Raw genomic sequence first — 20,082 nt, 5'->3', positions numbered from 1 at the left:
GCTTTTAGCAGGAAGTGTTTTTACAAAGCAACTGCTTTAGTCTAGACACAGGATAAAAAGACAGAAATGAAATAGTCCCTGTACTCAAGTAGCTTATGTTCTGTTGGGGAAATTGACATACTTGTAAAAGAATATACAAAATGCAGGGAATCTCAAAAGTACTTACGCAGTTTAAAATAGTAATAACTTTAGTTCTACAGGAGATTAAGAGCAACCTGCAAAACAGCACAGAAGTGATTTATTTAAAAAATTAAAAGAAGTGATTTATTAAAATCTAGTATGTTTAATCTTAGAAGGATGCCCCAAAATGACTCAACTGAGACTACATTATAAACTAATGTCATAGATAAAAACAGAACTCAGGAGCTTTCACTTCGATTTTCTAATGCCCCAGGACATATTCTAGGCAAAATTGTAATAATTTAGTCCCCCTATATATACAAAAACCTTTGTCAGATATATATATATATATATATATATATATATATAGAGAGAGAGAGAGAGAGAGAGATACATATACACACATACATATATCAATTATACTTGTTAAGTCATGCAAAAACATTTCTATATTAGCCATGTTTGAAAAGAAAATACACAAAAAAGCCAAGAAAAATAAAGAAAGTTTAAAAAGTATGCTTCAGTCTTCATTCAGAGTTCATGAGTTATCTCTCTGGATGTGGATAGCATTTTTCATCATGGGTCCTTTAGAATTGTCTTGGATCATTGTCTTGATCAGAGTAGCTAAGTCTGTCACAGTTCATCATTCTCACAATATTATTGTTACTGTGTACAATGTTCTGGTTCTGCTCACATCACTTTCCATCAGTTCACATAATCCTTCCTAGGTTTTTCTGAAACCATCCTGCTTGTCATTTCTTATAGCACAATAGTACTCCATCACAATCGTATACCACACTTTGTTCCACCATTCACCAGTTAATGGGCATCCCCTTAATTTCCAATTCTTGGCCATCACAAAAAGCTACTATAAATATTTTTGTACAAATAGGTACTTTTTATTTTCTTTGATCTCTTTGGGATACAGACCTAGTAGTGGTATTGCAGGGTCAAAAGGTATGCCCGGTTTTATAAATCTCTGGGTATAGTTCCAAATTGTTGTCAAGAATGTTTGGACTACTAGACAATTTCATTTGCAGTACATTAGTATCCCCATTTTTCCATATTCCCTTGGACTCATCTTTGACTTTTTTTACTCTCCCTCAACCTCTATACCCAGTTAGTAGCTAATTCTTGATTCTACCTTATCATCACCTCTCATATCTCTCTCCTTCCCTCCCTCCACTTGCACCATAGTTCTCATTTCCTCTTGCATGGATCAGGCCCTCCTTACCTCCTGTCTGGATTATTGCAATAGATTCCTAATTGGTCTTCCTTCTTCTACCTTCTGCCCTTTCTAGTATATCCTCCAGAAAGCTTCCAAATTGGTCTTCCTAAAACACAGAGCTGACTATATTACTTTCTTGCTCAAGAAACTTTTATGGCTCCTTGTTACCTCTAGAATAAAATACGATCTCCTCTGCCTAGACTTAAGACTCTTTATATTCTAGCTCTATCCTGTCTTTCTGAGGTGACTGATTATACATTTTTTCCTTCCCTCCCCCCATCCCTATGTACTTTATGTTTTAGTCAAACTAACCTTGTGGTTCCCCATACATTCCATCTCCAATTTCCATGCCTTTGCACAGTCTGTTCTCTGTGTCTAGAATGATCATTTCAGGGAACTACTAGCTCTCTTCAGTGGTCAACTCAAGTTCCACTGTCTTAAAAATGAAGCCTTTTCTGATTCCTCTAGTTATTATTTCCTACCCTCCCTATTCTTCCCCACCACAATCGTTCTCTACAGTAATACATATGCATATATACATGCACATATACACACATATATCTTCTGTTTACATAAGTGTGTTCAGTTATCCCCACAATAGGCTAAGCAAATTGAGAGCAAGGATCTTTTCTTTTTAACTTTTACATGTTTGTCCCTGCCACCTAGCACAGTGTGTATAAGTGCTTAATATAAATATTTTTATTATTGTTTGATAAAACTAGTTGTTTCTGTTTTAGAAGTTTCCAGTAATCAAAACAAATTATCTTATTAGTGGATTGTCCAGGCCCAGGGATCTCTGCTTATCTGTCCTGGTCACAAGCTCATTACCATTAACATCTGACCAGAGGATGGGCAAGAGAAAAGAATGGACTAATCCATTTTCATGCTAGCCTATAGCTCTAACAAGAGATTTTTTTTTAATTGAAAATGCTGGTAAAAATGAGTTTGAATACTTTTCAAAGCTTTCATTTATCCATGATGTTCCATTCCCTCCTGCTTATGGGTAGTTAACTATAGTCCATGAAATACCTAGTTCAGAATCAGAATATGAGTGATGTGCAAATATTGGAAATGAGTGAGCTTGCATCTCAGTGTCCCTGACACTCTCAGTTTTCCCTCAAGTGGGACCAGATGTTAAAAGAAAGAACCCCTGCATGATTTTGTTTGATACTTGTTTTCTTCTAAGTTTATATTCAAAGCAGTCTCTTGGCTAAGAAAGTTGTGTAAACTTGAAATAATTTTAGTGAATAGGCAGAAGACACCTCTGCCTTTAAGGGAAAGAACTGGCAAGATGTTGAAAATAACCATAAGCCTTCAGAAACACATTTGTGTTTCTAGGCTTTAGTTATATCACTTCTCTTTCTTTCCCTTACCCAAAATGCTTCTGAGAAGTTTCAAAGGAAGGTAAGATGCATCTATCTCATTTCTATGAATTTGTTTTTAAAAGGCTGGATTTCAGTTCATCCTAAGGGATCACTTCTTTAAAGAAGAATTATTGCCCTCCATAGTAAGTCTCTCAAGTGTGTTGCATGGGTATGGTTAAAACAAAAAAAAACCCACCATCCTTCAACTGCTCTTAACACTCTTTAACCTACACTGATAATGTTGTAAAGGAACACTGACTTTTTCTTCTTTACTTTTACAGGTGGCACAAGGAGGTGGTCACAGGACGCTATTGTATGGACATGCAATTCTCCTTCGGCATTCATTTAGTAGAATGGTAAGTATGCCTACAGCATTCCACTGGGGATTGTATTTGGCTAATAGAAAGGATGAGGGTCGAAATACATGAGTATGAGAGAAGATGAAAGGCAACAAGAAAATGAATAATGATATGGACCTTGAACCTAGATATAGTTGTAGGAAAAAAAAAAAGTTTAATGACCATTGAGTAATATCTCTCTGGTACTGGTTTATAACCTAAATAGGAATAAGACAAGGTGGAACTGGAGTGGGATTTCTCATTCTCTGAAAATTAATTTTAGGAAGAACCCAGATACAATCAACTGACATAATTCTAATGGATGGTAAAGAGATTTTGAGGTCTTTCATTAACCCAGGAGTATTGAAGATAGTTGGCAGGATTCCTTACCAGTCAGGGACCTAGGAATAGAAAAAAAAGATACCAAACTGATGACTGGCTATTACCAGTTATCTTAAGGAGCACTATAAAATTCTGACGATTAATTTTGATTCACTCTAAAATATAGACTACGAATACTTTATTTACTAGGCTTGCTGTCTTTGAAAACAAACCAATGATGGTAATATATCACAATTTTGAAAAGTTTGTGATTTCTCCGGACAAGGCTGTGACTTTCAGTTTCCAATAGTGTTCTCACATTAGCTGAAATTCCAAGAAGTAGCCTCTTTCTGACACCATGTGGCAATGTCATGCATTTCAGTTCAGGACCTTATTTTCAAATAGAATTTATATACACTTGCAGCATGCCATGAAGTGCTTTTCAAAGCAGCATTTTAAATAATTCTGTTTGTGATGGCATTTTTCTGTAATTAAGGAGAAGCTGATCTTTGCATCCTGAATTTTCAAGGCAGAGAAGGTTGGCTAAATAGCAAATAATCAATGTGAGGGTTTGTTGGAAGTTTTAAATTTCAAGGAATACTATACTATGCTTAATCTTGGACAGAGATGTGATAATTCTCCCTTTCTAGAATATAAAACTTGCCTGTTTGTTAAATAGAGTTTCTTTCTGGAGTACTTAGAGTCAGAGTTCTTCTTCTGTTATTTAGTATCTATGTAAGCTTGAGCAAATTTCCTAGCTTCCTTGAGACTCGTAAAACAGGGATAAATAATATATGTATGATCTACCATACAAGATTGTAATCTGAATTAAATTAGGTAATGATGATGGGGGCAGCTACATGGTGCAGTAGATAGAACACTGGGCCTGAAGTCAGAAGACCAAAGTTCAAATTTGACCTCAGACACTTACTAGTTGTGTGACCCTGGGCAGGTCAATTAAGCCCTGTCTGCATAAAACTGGAGAAGAAAATAGCAAAATACTCCAGTATCTTTGCTAAGAAAACCCCACAGACAGTTGGTCCACAGGGTCATGAGGAGTCAGGCACCACTGAACAGCTCAACAACAACAACAGTTACTTACTGAAAGAGTGTTGCCCTCACCCCCATTCTATACTTCTTTTGAATAAGAATGTCCATCCCCACTGGACCTGTCTTGCCTTCAAAAGTTCATAGCAGCATCATGATGGCACTGCAAAATCTCACTTTTTTGTTCAATATATTTTTCCAGAGTTGAAATATAGAAGCCTAGGTTGTGTTTATTCATTAATCACCGTGTTATTATACCCTCCAAGACCAATTATGTAAATATAGTCATAAAAATATGATGCTACATCATGTTGTGAAGCACTGTGATAGAGTGGAAATATCAGTAGATTTGTAAACTTGAAGAGCTAAGTTCAAATTCCAAGTCCAAATTTTCCTAATCGCTTTATCTTTCTGAACCTTTTTTCCCTCTTTAAATGGGATGATGCTATGTATACTATCTGTCTTTCAGGATTGTTTTATGCTTTTGTCAATTTTAATGTGCTATGGAAACTTAGTAGTTACATGAAGTTGAAGGGATTTATTATAGGAAGCTGGATGCAAGGTCCATAATGAATGCCTCTATATATTATTCAGAGTTTGGGTTCTAAATCACTCATTATTCTTGTGCGTAATTATGCAAGACAGGAAGCAGAAACTGGTCTCTGGAAGTCAAACACTCATAAATTTCAAGAAAGGAAGGAAGATTGCCAAATCACCAGTGCTTGTTCTTTGTGTTTTGTAGTATCTTACATGTTTGACCACATCAAGATCCCAGACAGATAAACTCGCCTTTGACGTGGGACTACGGGAACATGCCACAGGTATGCCAGCATTCTCTGGTAACTGCTTAGTTGCCATAGTCTACTATCACCCATGTCATTCACGTGCAATTCTGTATCACTTCTAGTTCTTGATGATACTTTCTAATCTGGAATAGGTATTAAGGAGGAGGTGAAGGAATGCCAAAGGCAATTAAGCATGGAAAAACATGTTTTAACTCCTACCATATCAAATAGTCAAGCATATCACTAGGAAAAATAATTTACTTATCTCTGGGTCTTAGGTGCCTCAGGTAAGTAGGTAAATAATTATCCATATATGTAATCTTTGTTATGCCCAACAAAAAAAGCTAATTCAAACTATTAATAGAAATATAGTATATATTTCTTAAGAAATAGTACTTTCACAGTACTGACACTCTTCATTAATCAAATCACACTTATAGGATTGTGGTAAAATTCAACTGCCAAATATTAAAGATATTAACATAATAGAATTTACTTAGAGAAAATTATCAGAAAGATAAAATGTCTAGAAACTATGTCATATGAGGAATTGTTGAAGAAACTGAGCACATCTATTCTGACAGAAGACTAAGGGGTAATATGATAGTGATCTTAAAGTATTTTCAAAGTCCATCATGTAGAAGTGAAAATGGATTTGCTTTTCCCTACAGAAAGACCAGAACCAATGTTTGGAAGATACAAGTAGGCAGAGAACATCTCAGTATAGGGGAAAAAAATCTTTTTGACAATTAGATTTGTTCAATAGTGATTTGTTGTTGTTTTCTGATATACCATAGTGAGCTCCCTGTCATAGGAGGTATTCAAGCAATCCAATCCAGTAAGCATTTTTATCTTTACTTTAATTAATTTTTTAAAGTAACACATTTCGATTTTTCATTACCTCCATTCCCCAAAGTATAAGTCTCCTCCTCTCTCCCTTCCAGAGAGCTATCCCTTATATCAGAGTATAACAGAGGGGAAAAAATGCTTCAGCAAAATTTACAAACATCAGAAAAGTCTGACATTATATGGAGCTTTCCACACACATAGCCCCTAACTTCTGCAGAAAAAGGGTAGAGGTATCTTTTAATATCTTTTCTTTGGGGGCCAAGCTTGCTCCTTATAATTTTGCAGCATTCATTTGAATTTGTTCTGTTTTTCTTTACATTTACAATTTATTTTGTATATTGTTTTCCTCATCCTGTAAACTTCATTTTCCATTAGTGTAGATAAATCTTCTCATGCTTTTCAGTATTCATCATATCATCATATTCAACCTTTCTCATAGCACAGAAATACTATATTGTATTCATGTACCACAGTGTATGTAATAGTTGCTCACTTGATGGACATCAATTTTGCTTTTAGTTCCTTGAACTATAACCAAAAAATGTTGCTATAAATATTTCAGTGTGTAAGAGGACTTTCCTTTTTCATTTTTGACCCCCTTAGGGGTAATGTTAAGTTGCAGAATGTCTGAGTGAAAGCATATGGACATTTTAGTAATTTTCTTTGCTTAATTCCAAATTGTTTCCCAGAATGGTTGGACCAATTCATATCACCACCAGCAGTGTAGTGCCCCAGCCTCTCCAATATTATCAATTCCCATTTTTTGGGTCATCTTTGTCAGTCTTCTGCATGTGGGTGAAACCTCAGAGTTGTTTTGATTTATATTTCCCTTTTTATGATTTTCAGCATTCAAACATGGTTGTTAATAATTTAAATTTTTCTTTTTAAAAACTCTTTGTTCATATTCTTTGAGCATTTAACCACTAAGAAATGACCCTTTATCTTGTCTGTTTGTATTATTTCTGTGCATATCTTGGATAATCTTTTTTGAGATATTTGAAAATGTATTATAATCCCTACTTACAGCTTAGTATCTTATACTCTCTGCTTTACTTTTATTTGTATAAAACCCTTTCAAGTTCATATAACCAAATTAGCTATTTTAATTTCTATGATCACCTTTATTTCTTGTTTTGTTGTAATTTTTCCCTCACCATAGCTGTGAAAAGTACCTGAACTTATTTTCTACTGTTTGGGTGAAAATTAGAGGGGACCAGTGCTTTCATTATGAAGTCAACAAATAAGCATTTATTGAACATCTACTATATGCTAGATTCTGGGGATACAAAATAAAACAAAAAATTATCCTCACACTAAATGAAATTTTGTTCTCCTGTGGAATACAACATGTAAACATATATACATGATAGCTTGAGGAGGATGAGAGCCCAAATATCTTGGAACATTACAAAAGGCTTCCCATTGGAGATAGTACATAAACTTAGCCTTGAAGCAAACTAGGGATTTAAAGGTTGAGAAGAATGAGAACTGAGAATGGTCTCTTAAATTTAGAAGTTAATAGAACATTGTAAATTTCAAAATGTTTCAATAAATGGGGGACATTATAATTAAATCCATGGCACATTCAACACATATGGGGTAAGGCTAAGGGAGATCAGCCTATTAAAGGGTAAAAAAATACGTATAAATGAGAAGAATTTGTCCTGTTTGCTTCTTGATTGAAGTGGAATTCCTATTGTGCATCTCACCCTACAGCATTATAAGAAGTAGTGATCCAGGGCTGAGGAGATAGTCCTTTCTACCTTCACCATTTATCTAATGGCACAAAAGATTGTATGACAGTACAGTACCTGATCTAATTCCTCACTTTTGCAAATAAGATTTCTTTCTTATAGTGTGACATTACTCTTATGTTCACCTGAATTATTATTCATTTTCAAATACCATTTCCTCGGATAGTTTGTGATTTAGTAAATATTGACTCACAGAGCAAAATTCCGTTTTCTGAATATATTAAATCCTAACTATAAACCAGGCCTTAAACTTTGGAGGACATTAGAGAAAAAATGATATAAAGTTTTTCTTATGTCATTAAAATATAATTTAAGAAGATAAGTTTAAAAAGAAAATATTTAAAACTTATTCAAGAAAACTTATCAGAGGTCTCTGATATTTTTTTTGAGCTAGAGAATTCCGCTCTTTCCATTGAAGAGGTTTCCTCACAGCACTCCAAGCTATAAGTGACCTTAGAGGTTAGCTCATTCATTGTCAATTCCCATCTTATAGAAAGAATCTGTAACTCATTAAATTTCCCCAAGGTTATATTAGTAGTAAATAGCAGTGCTAAATTCAAGCACAGGTCCTTTGATTTCAGACCTCATGTTTTTTGCATGGCATTACTTTTCAATCTTGTGCTTGTCTGTGGCTAGGTTTGGTGTCAGAAGATTTAAATAATAACTCATAGAACATGGATTTAAAGCTGGCAGGGATCATAGGATCTTAGCATCATAGAGTTCTTTTATTCTAGCCCTGTCATTTTATAGATAAGCAAACTGAGAATCAGGAAAGTTATGACTTTTCCAAGGTCACTTAGCTAGTAGAGAACAAAGTTACTTAGGTTTTGAACCCAGATCCTCTTACTCCGAATCCAGTATTTTTTTCCACTGAACCATAGCTTTCTTGTGACCTTAGGCAAATTACATAAACTTTCTGAGCCTCAGTTTCCTCATCAGAAAATGAAAACCCTAATAATTGTTTTTCCTATCTCACAGGATTATAGAGGCTCAGAATGAGATAATATATACATAAAATACTTTAAAAACCCCAAAGCATTGTATACATCCTATCATTCTGCTTACTGAAGAGGAGAAATGTTTCAGCCTGAATTAAACTAGTCTTATGTTTGTGAGAGTGATTGAAAAATTGATGAGATGAAAACCATTCATCCAATATGGACAAGTGATAGTGTTGAACATGATTATGTATAGATTAAAAAAAAAACAGGGTAAAAGCATCTTCTTTTCAGTTCTTCAGTTTGAATACACATATAATCTCTTTCAGTTTTCTTAAGACCAATCAGTATTTATATGGGAGAAGAAAGTAAAAATGTTTATAAATTTAATACAAGACTGTTACGTGTCACTAAAAAGAGGTCCACCAAATTTGAGGTGATTGGGAGGAATTTGCTCAGAGTATTACCGTTAGAGTCCAGGAGTCCAACTCAGGTGACCCTGTGAACCAGTTTCTCCCCACAAATGGACTTAAGGCTTACCATCCAACCAGGGATAAAAGGGTTTTTTCAAAATTGTGAATGTTGAATTGGTATTTTAAGGGATAAGAGAAAGAAATATTGTTGGAAGAGAGAAGGGTTCTGCACCATTTTGTGGATTTTTTTCCTTTAAAAGCCTGGTAAGTAATAAGGTGTGTCTCAGCCCTAACTTTTATTCTATCTACCTATTATTTAATTTACTATGCATTTCTTCTTTCATCAACAATTATCTTACTGACATGAACAATTGTGCTATCATAATTTGAGTCTTATGGGCAAGAGGTAAAGAAAGGAAAATCCTTATTCAGAGTAGTCTCATCCTTGTTGAGGGTCATCTTACAGTTTTCCTTCCTTTGGCTATTCATTTTACCTCTTGAAATAGATATGAGGGAGCTACTCTTATGAGGGAGTTTCAGAGCTGTGATCAGTTTCTTTTTTTTTTTCTTTTTTTTTTTTTTTAGTGAGGCAATTGGAGTTAAGTGACTTGCCCAGGATCACACAGCTAGTAAGTGTGTGTTAAGTGTCTGAGGCTGGATTTGAACTCAGGTACTCCTGACTCCAGGGCCGGTGCTCTATCCACTGCGCCACCTAGCTACCCCTGTGATCAGTTTCTAAAAGATGCTACTTGTGCCTTTGCCTAGGATGATTCTTCATAATTCCTTTAGACTCTTTCTGAAAATCATGCAGTGTGTTGGGATGTACCAATATCTGGCTCTATTTCCCAATTAGGCTTTTTGGTCCAGGTTTATCCATTTCATTGCTAGTTTTTTTTTTTTTTTTTTTTTGCAGAGTTTTTGGCTTCACAAGATTGGATAATCTTTGCCTATAGATGAAAAGCAGAAAGTGAATCACAAATTTTTAACGAGATCCCTTTTAGAATGACCACATCTGATATCTTGCATCCTTTTCATATTTGAACTAAGAAGTCATTTACCTAACCTGTTAAACAGTACTCTTTATTTTTTAATTTTATATTCAGAATTTTATTTTCCCAAATTGCATGTATAATACAAATTATGACATCAATATTTTTTAAAACTTTGTGTTCCAAATTCTCTTTCTCCTTCCCTCCTCCCCAAGAACTCAAGAAATTCAATATAAGCTATACATGAGCAATTATGCAAAACATTTTCACATTAGCCAGGTTGTGAAAGAAACATACAAAAAAAACTTCAGATAAAGAAACTAACAAAAAATTATGCTTCAATCTGTATTCAGATAACATCAGTTCTCTCTCTGTAGATGGATTGCATTTTTCATAAGACCTCAGAGTTGTCTTGGATCATTGAATTGCTGAAAATAACCAAGTATTCACAGCAGATCATCTCACAATATTGCTATTATTTTGTATACAGTACATTTCACGTTACATCAGCTCATGCAGGTCCTTGTAGGTCTTTCTTATAGCATCCTGATCATCATTTTTTTTTATAGTAAACTACTTTATATAGTACTTTAAAGAGAGATTTCTTTACAATAAACCTTATGAGGTTGATTATTGCAACAACAGTAATAGATAACATTTAAATAGTACCTAATACCTGACAAAGAATTTTCTTCACAGTATCCCAGTAAAGTAAGTATCATATATTTTGGCATCATCATCAATTATCATCATCAATTAATCCTCCTCATCATTAATCAATCCTCATCATCCAGTCATCACCAACCCATCAATCATCATTATCATCTTACATTACTCTTGCCTCTGCTTCAAAATTTTTTTCACAGTTACTATTGTTAACTGTTTCACTTGATCCTATTCCCTCCCCATGACATTAACTCTGTTTTATATCTTTGTTTACCCTACCCCTCCTCAAAAGTGTTTTGCTTCTGGCTGCCCCCTCCCCTACTCTGCCCTCCCTTCCTTCACCCCTCCCTCCTTATCCCCTTCCCTTCCAACTTTCCTGCAAGGTTAGATAGATTACTCCACTAAATTGAGTGTATATGTTATTTCTTCCTTGAGCCAACTCTTATGAGATTAAGGTTTTTGAGCTAATTCTGATTAGTGTAAGGCTTATTCATTTCCCCACTCCTCCCCCATCTGTCCCCCCACTCTATAAGCCCTTTTCTGCTTCTTTCATGTGAGATTTCACCCTCTCCCTTTGCCCCTCCCCCAGTGTAATCCTCTCCCTCCTCAATTTTACCCTAAAGATGTCATTATGGGACAGCTAGGTGACACAGTGGACAGAGCACCCACCCTGGACCCAGGAGGACCTGAGCCCAAATCTGGCCTTAGGCACAAGACACTCACCCACCTGTGTGACCCCAGGCATACCACCCAACCCTGACCACCCCATAAAAAATCGATAAATTTTAAAAATGCTTTATAGATATCATCCCTTCATAATCAATTCCCACCTGTACCCTCTGTCTAAATTTATTACTATCATCTGCCCTAATACTGAGAAAGTTCTTATGAGTTAGACATATCATCTTCTCATGTAGGAGTGTAAACAGTTTAACCTTTTAAAATCCGCCATTATTTCTTTTTCCTGTTTACATTTTTATACTTTTCTGGTGTCTTACATTTGAAAGTCATATTTTCTATTCAGTTTCTATTCAGTTTCATCACAAATGCCTGAAATTCCCCTTTTTTATGGAAGTCCTATTTTTCCCCCTGAAAGATTATACTCAGCTGTGCTGGGTAGGTGATTCTTGGTTGTAATCCCAATTCCTTTGCCCTCCAGAATATCATATTCCATGTCCTCTGATCTTTTAATGTAGAAGCTGCTAGATCTTGTGTTATCCTGACTGTGGCTGCACAGTACTTGAATTGTTTCTTTATGGCTGGTTGCAATATTATTTTCCCCTTGACTTGGGAGCTCTGGTATTTGGCTATAATATTCCTGGAAATTTTCCTTTTGGAATCTTTCAGGAGATGATCAGTGGATTCTATTTCTATTTTACCTTCTGTTTCTAAAATCTGACAATCTCTTGGAAGATGATATCTAAGCTCCTTTTTTGATCATGGTTTTCAGGTAGTCCAATAATTTTCTTTTTCTTTTCTTTTTCTTTTTTTTTGTAGGCAGTGAAGGTTAAGTGACTTGTCCAAGGTCTCACAGCTAGTAAATGTCAAGTGTCTGAGGCTGGATTTGAACTCAGGTCTTCCTAAATCCAGGGCCGGTATTTTATCCACTGTGCCACCTAGTTTTCCTGTCCAATAATTTTCAAATGATCTCTCCTGGATCTGTTTCCCAGGTCAACTGTTTTTCCAAGAAGATGTTTCACATTGCCATCTATTTTTTATTCATTTGGATTTGCTTTATTGTGGCTGGGTTTCTCTTAAAGTCAGTAGCTTCCATTTGTTCAATTCTAATTCTAAGGCAGTTATTTTCTTCAGAAAGCTTTTCCATTTGGCTTTTCAAGCTGTTTACTTTTTTTTTCATGACTTTCCTGCACCACTCTCATTTTTTCCTCTACCTCTTCTACTTTATCTTCAAAGTCCTTTTTGAGCACTTCTATGGGTTGAGACCAATTCATATTTTTCTTGGAAGCTTTGAATGTAGGAGCCCTGACATTGCTATCCTCTTTTGAGGGTGTACCTTAATCTTCCTTGCACCAAAGAAATTTTCTATGGTCCTCACCTTTTTCTGCCTGCTCATCTTGTGAGCCTATTTCTTGACTTTTGACTCCTTAAAGTGGGGCACTGCCTCCAGGATGTACTATCCCAAGCTTCAAGTGGTTCCAGGTGGTAAGATTTTAGGAGAGGCAAGTTCTCAGCTCACCTGGCCTGTGTTTTGGTTTGTAAGTAACCACAGGCTGCTTGTTCTTTAATCTGGAAACAAATCTGGTTCACTTTGGTTGCAAGTGCTGGTGTGCATGTATCCTTCCCCTCCCTGGGACCGCCACCCAAGACTGTGTCCTGTATTCAGTGCCAACAGAAACCCCTATAATCTTCCCCCCTACCCAACTGCTTGATCCTTTCACCAGACTGTGAGCTGAGTTAGCTGCAGCTGTGAGAGGCTCCTGAAGTCTCTTTTTCTGGCACGTCCTGGGGCTGGATCTGTCAGCGTGGCTGTGGGGTTGGTACAGCAGACCCCTCCTGCTGAACTTCTAATCTGTCTTTGGCTGGAAAATTGTCTCAGCCAGTACTTTTGTTGGTTCTGCTGCTCCAGGAATTGACTTATGGCATTATTTGGAGTTTTTTGGAGTGATTGTGTCATGAGCTCTGAGTGCTTACTGCCTTTCCTCCATCATCAGGGCTCCGCCCAGTACACACTTCCAATGTTGAACCAGCATGGAGTCCCAGGAAAGAAAGATGAGATAGTGTGGCTTGTTCACTCTGGTCCCAAGAGCAAGAGAGAGAGAGAGAGAGAGAGAGAGAGAACACAAACCTGCTGTGGTCCACCCCAGGTCCTCCTTCCCAGTAGTACTCTTTAAATATTTATCATCTCATGTAATATTTTCCTTCTTTACTGAAGAATCCAGATTTTCATAGTAAGGCCACCCCAAACAAATGGTCAACTACCTTCAGCTTGAATATACCTGTTGACAAAGAACTCATTATTAATTTTCAGTAATCAATATTTTAAGAAAGTTTCTGCTTGTAAAAAAATAATCTCTCTGTAAGTTTCACCCATTAATTCTCATTCTCTCATTCTCTCTCTCTCTCTCTCTCTCTCTCTCTCTCTCTCTCTCTCTCTCTCTCTCTCTCTCTCTCTCTCTCTCTCTCTTTCTCTTTCTCCTGGAGCTACAGAGAATCCTACTTCATCTTCCTTAGCCTTCTAGATACCTGAAGACAGTGATCTTGTTTTTACTCAAGTCTTTTCTCTGCTAAACATTCTCAGTTATTACTTGTATGACATGCCCCCATCACGATCATCCTGTTCACAGAAATTTTAAGATCTGGAAGGCATCATTAAGAAGCAACTTTTTTTTCTAAACATATCTATTAACGTGCCTTAATGAACAGCTATGTGGTAGAATATTAGAATATGTAGATAGAATATTAGATCTAGAGTCAAGAAGACTTGAGTTCAAATATGACCTCATTCTTATTAGCTCTGGGATTTTGTGAAAGTCCCTTAACTTTTGTCTACCTCAGTTTCCTCAATAATATCATCCTCCCAGGATTGTTGTGAGGATAAAATGAGATAGTTGTAAAGCACTTAGCAAAGCTTTAAGTAATAAAAATTGCTAGTTATTGACATTATTATTACTATTATTGTTATAATTATTGTTATCCTAAGTCCTATTAATCTCCTTCGTTGAGAATGAGAAAAATTGATTCTGTTATTACTAACTACCCCTATAAAATTAGGCAAATGATTTTTCTTTTTTGAGACTTAATTTCCTCATCTGTAAAATGAGATCATTGTATAGTGCTTAGTATTTCCCAGCCTTTTTGAGTATGAAGATTCACTCTTTAATATTTTTATAGCTCCTCCAATATGATGTATATATTAGTAGTTTTCAAGGAATTTATATTTTATTGATGACAACAACAATGCTATGCATTTATAAATGGTAATATATAGTATACATTTAGTATGTAACATTTTGTCTCAAGAAGATAAGATTCCTTAATTATGGATTTGTGTGGATTTGCAAACTTTCTAAAATAATTCTGCAGTCTCCCACAATTTGGGAGACATAGTAGCTCTAAAGTTTAGGGATCCCTGCCTGACTACAGAGACAGAAGAATGAAGGGTATGTATCTTTGAGAGCAGAGCTGGGACAAACCATGTGATATAGCTAAGGTTTGAAAAATGTTTCCCAACCTGTTACTGTTTTTCCCTGTGTGTGTTGAGTCTTCACTGTCCTGTACAACTTGCCTTGCTACAAAGTAAATGACTATCTTCTATGAACAGTGGAATTTCTGACATCAAGACATCTGACATGCATTTGAAAAAAATAAATAAATGAGTGAATGGATAAATAAATAAATAAGAAAATAAATGGTTCCCCCTGTATGCCTGTGGTTTCCTCTATGTGCCTCATTACAGGCCCACAGGTGAAACCACCTAGATTCCTTGTCTATCCCTAGTCCCAACTCTCAAGAGTCACAGGGATTAAAGTGGGAACTGGAGGGAACTGGAGGAAAAAAGAAATGTCTTCATTAAAGGAAAGAAAAGTTGGAGGAGAGATCAGACTATTAAGAAACACAAGGTTTTTTATTTTATTGGTCAGGTATGTGCTATTTATTATTTGAGAGAGGCTCTTATTATAGGGAGGTATTGAAATTACTAACTCAAGCAGCCTCTGTGTAGGGGAAGCATGCTGGTGGACCATACACCCTGCGTCCAAACAGAGATCTGAAGGAGAGAAGGTGCGAATCGGTGATGACCTCATCCTTGTCAGCGTGTCTTCGGAAAGATATCTTGTAAGTGGTGTGTGTTTTGGGGCTGTCCCTGCTCAGCATCTTCTTTTTATGGATAAGTTGCTGAGCACTGATCTCCACAGTCAGCTGGGTGGAGCCAGCCCTGTGTGTAGATAAACTAGATGTTAGTATAGTCTTGTTTGAGAACTACCTATAAGTTTCCCTGCCTTAAAGTGTTTCCTGACAAGCTTGCATTGATGCCTGAATACCAACTTTTATAGCTGCTCTTTGAGGTCATAGCATTCTCATCAGAAATCCTTTTTAAAAATGGAAATTTCCAGATAAGATAAAGATTAATTCACTGTTATTGACATCCATTAACCCACTATCACAAATTTATCAAATTAGCTAGCTCTCTCTTGGTTGAGAGCAAAACTTTGAAAGAATAGGACACAGGAAAACTAAGTTTTTATACAATGAAGGAGTCAGAAAAAAAAAGACAAGGCATGGGGTTCTATAGAGGAAGGAAGGCCCACATGGGATTAAATTTCATTTGTGGATACTAGGATAATTGGAGAAATTAAAATAAGGATATTGAAAGAAGTAGAAATGTCAATATAAACTCAGCCTACTTCAAGGTTTGTCATAGATTTAACCCAATGCCTGAAATTATTTCTGTTTTTTATACCACTACTATAATTGAACAGACACTGTGAAATAGCTGAGGAGAGAACAGAAACACTTGCCTTCCTCTTGCTGAATACTTCCTAGAATAAAACACCCCATTTTGAAGATTTGGGGTTGATTTGCCACAGACTCTGAAGATCCAGTCCAATGGTAGCAGTACTGCTCAACTTAAACCTTAAAATTCTAGAATGGCTTTTTGGGGATATTGTGAAGCTAGAAAAAACATTTATGTAGCTCAAGGAATTGGCTGCCCCACATGAACTGCTTCCTGTGGGATAGCACTGGGGAAGAATGTCTTATTTTTGTCTCTGTTGCAGCATCTCTCCATATCGAATGGCAACATACAAGTGGATGCCTCTTTTATGCAAACACTCTGGAATGTACATCCTACATGCTCAGGAAGTAGCATCGAAGAAGGTTTGCTCTGATAACATGCATTCACTCCCTAACATGTCACAGGACACAGAAAAATATTCTTTTTACAGTGCATGCATTTTGCTTTTATAATATATAGCAGAATAACCTGGTAAAAAGGTAGCATGATTTGTTGTTACATGAATTTCTCTTCATAAAGCAAACAGGAGTTATGAAAATTTCACATAAGAACTATTCTATTTGACTTCATTTCCATGAGCATGAATTTTTGTCATATTTTAGTCATCTTCATAGTCATACAACCATTCTTCTTTTAGGATTTCAAATGTCATTCCCTTAGTGTTTATGATTATTTAGGATTGATTGCTGAATACATCGAATGTTAATTTATTTACAAACAATTTAAATTGGTAACATTTATTCCAAAAGTGCCTCTCCTTGGAGGTTAAAAGAACTCGGCTTTCTAAACTGAGACTCTCATTGGTCATTATTACTCATTTTTATGGGAGTTCATATATCAATTGCCTGATAGTATATACGAAAATGTTATGTCCCGTGGGTTATGCTTTTCTTAAAGAAATAGCCTATTTTAATCCTTGTCCAGCACTTTAATGAAAGTAGCATGGTATTACAGAAAGAATTCTGAATTTGGTGTCAGAGGACCTGGATTCAAATCCCACCTATGCTGCTTTATGCTTGTGTGGTCTTGGACAAGTTGTTTAACCCTTAGTTTCTCTTTCTAAAAAATAAAATTTTTTAATAGGTGTTTTATGTTCTCTTCCTACTCAAATATTTGGTCTTCCATTCTCTCTCAAGTTTCCTTCTTGGAATCAGGAAGTTCTATATACAAATCTCTACTATTCTAATGCAACTTTGAAGCTCTCATAGAGATCTGGGATCAATTAGACATTGTTTATCATTTCAAAGAAGTACTTAGAGAACTGCTTGATGTGTTAAGAACATGACTTAGTTAATCTGTTGCCTGATTTTTCAGCCCTGGAAAATATCTTCACAGCATTCACTGGTAACAAATCCCATTTAAGGCAATGATCCATGTCAAATCCACCCCCCCACACACACAACCCTTATTTTTCAAATATTGCCATGTTATATTAAATTAAGAAAAATTGAGATACCTTGTCTCTTGGCAATTTTCTCCATGTGAATAGATTATTGATTGAGGGACACTTAATTAATGTAAATGAGAGACTCAGAAGGAAGCATGGTTCTGCTATCATAAAATAATGGAATGCTTAATCAAGAAAATGATCGTGGAAGGTATTTAATTTTTAGACCATTATTGTTCAGATGAGATATACCATGATTATTCCTAAATGCCAAAAATGTTCTGATGCAGATGGAGGCATCAGTGCAATAAGGCAGGAAAATGTAGCTGTACTTTGTTTGGGGTGTTATTGTGTGGGGGTTTTTTTTTTGGGGGGTGTTATTGCTATTTAAATCTTCACTTGCTCTGGTGAAGAAAGGGCAGAGATAAATGGCAAGGTGTTAACAATGACTCCTGCTTTATGTGTTGAACTAAAGGTAAATCTTCCCAGGGATTGGTTACACATTATTAGATTCGACTTACTTTCAGGGATCTAGTCAAATTCCTAGAATAACTGAGGCCAGTCCCTAAAAAGGATTCAGCTGTAAGATTAAAGAAAAATCTAAGCCACACATAATTGACATTCTGAGTTTATAAGTATTATTTGGACACTCTTCTGAAGGACTTTGGAACTTTGAGGGACAACTAATGTACTATCTATAGAATTGTCTTTGTCAGTGTAAGGCTCATGCTAGGGCAACTACCCTCTTAATCCTTTTCTGAACCAACCTTTGTAGTTTGTTGGAAGAGTGAATGATGAGTATTACTTTTACATTATTTCCTGAATTATAATTGTTAAAATTCAGTTCCACGTATCAAAACCCATGAATTAGACGAATCCGAGTTCATTCATTTGAGGCATGAGTGAAATACTGCACCTTTCCTTTTCTTTGTTACATTGAATGTTCAACGTTTTACCTACAATATGTTAAAATGAGTCTATTAAAGTTAATACCTAAGAAATAGCTTGCTCTTTTCCTTCCCCATGATTCTTTCTTTTCTTATAATTGCTGATTGGTTTGCATTTTTACACCAAATAGATGTTTTGTGAATGTCTTGGTTGTTAGAAAATTGAACCATTTAAATATAATACCAACTCCCCATTGTTCTCTAGCTATAATATTGAAGTTATAATTAACCTGATTTCTTGTGATATTGTTTGTTTATTATCTTTGGTACTGTTTGACTCTCAGCTAAAGTGTCTGTTTCACATTCCTTCTATTTTCTCTGTCTCCTGAATTAGATTACCGAATCTATAGGAGTCTACATTCATACCCCTGAGTCTTATATTAGTTACTAAGTCTTGCATGCATTTGACTTCTTTACCACAGACAAAATATAGGAACTAAGCCAACAGTAATCATTCTGTCAGTGTTTCAACATTATAATGGTAAGATGTGGTTCTCCTACAGGATACCTACTTGGTGGGCATGTAGTACGTTTTTTCCATGGCCATGATGAGTGTTTGACAACCCTATCCACAGACCACAATGATTCCCAGCACAGGTAAGCCAATTACTTTCATCTCTTATTGTATGGCTGAAAGCATCAAGCATTCTGATTTGGACTTCATTTCATATCAACTTTTTAGTTTCTGGTCAAGATATTCAACTTTCTCAGGCTTTAATTTTCCAATCTGTAAAGTAAGAACAGAGGTAATATTAACTTTTCATACATGTGTTACTTAGGAGAGAACAAGCCAATGTAAATAGAAAGTAATTTTATAAAGTATCCCATATTTTCTGGGTTACTTCTCATCCCAGATTCTTTGACTAATTTTGGAATAAAAAGCATCCATTGTTCATGATAGAGACTAGAACAGGCATCCTAATTGTTCTAATGATTTACAAGACTCTAAGGGGTCGCTAAGTCCTGAATCCACTTTATGTGTGCTTAGTCATTTGGATAGAGTTCAATAATTTGCTTTTGTTTGTAAGTATATAGTGTCAGGGCTACTACATAGTAGTGTTCTGTACATCGAATAGAATGGTGGTGTGTGCCAAATATAGGTGAACCACATTTAAAGGATGCTGCCAGGGATAAGTGCTTTGTTTGAAACAAATTCATGCCATACTTACACTCTTTTTTACAGGCATCTGTGGAAAGCAGCTTGTTTAATCCATAGTCTAAAACAAAAAATTCTTTATCTGGGTTTTAGATTTGCTATGATGAATTCTTTTTTTCTTTAATCGTTATTGAGAAAGTATTCTTGGCTCTTACAAGTTTGGTTTACATTGATGCAGGAGGAGAAACAAAATGCTGCTGTGAACAGTTTTGTACATATATATTTTTTTCTTGCTGTCAGTATCCTCACTGAAGTCCAAATCGCAGTAGTGGTATTTATGGGTCAGAGGGCATAAACAATTTAGTAG

At 35.7% G+C, this 20,082-nt stretch overlaps 1 protein-coding gene across 1 annotated transcript in view; it reads left to right on the top strand.

Annotated features, from left to right (window-relative positions):
- Positions 1 to 20,082, top strand: part of RYR3 (ryanodine receptor 3) — a 681,173-nt gene that overhangs the window by 279,924 nt on the left and 381,167 nt on the right. Inside the window, exons 4-8 of the mRNA XM_043982013.1 lie at positions 2,994 to 3,068; positions 5,161 to 5,239; positions 15,494 to 15,606; positions 16,548 to 16,647; positions 19,123 to 19,216. Of these exons, the coding sequence (XP_043837948.1) occupies positions 2,994 to 3,068; positions 5,161 to 5,239; positions 15,494 to 15,606; positions 16,548 to 16,647; positions 19,123 to 19,216 (461 nt within the window). The remainder of the gene's footprint in view (positions 1 to 2,993; positions 3,069 to 5,160; positions 5,240 to 15,493; positions 15,607 to 16,547; positions 16,648 to 19,122; positions 19,217 to 20,082) is intronic.

The sequence above is a fragment of the Dromiciops gliroides genome, chromosome 2 (assembly GCF_019393635.1).
Source record: "Dromiciops gliroides isolate mDroGli1 chromosome 2, mDroGli1.pri, whole genome shotgun sequence".
Taxonomy (NCBI): Eukaryota; Metazoa; Chordata; class Mammalia; order Microbiotheria; family Microbiotheriidae; genus Dromiciops; species Dromiciops gliroides.
Note: the sequence above shows the minus strand (reverse complement) of the source record. Positions and strands in the feature narration are given on the sequence as shown.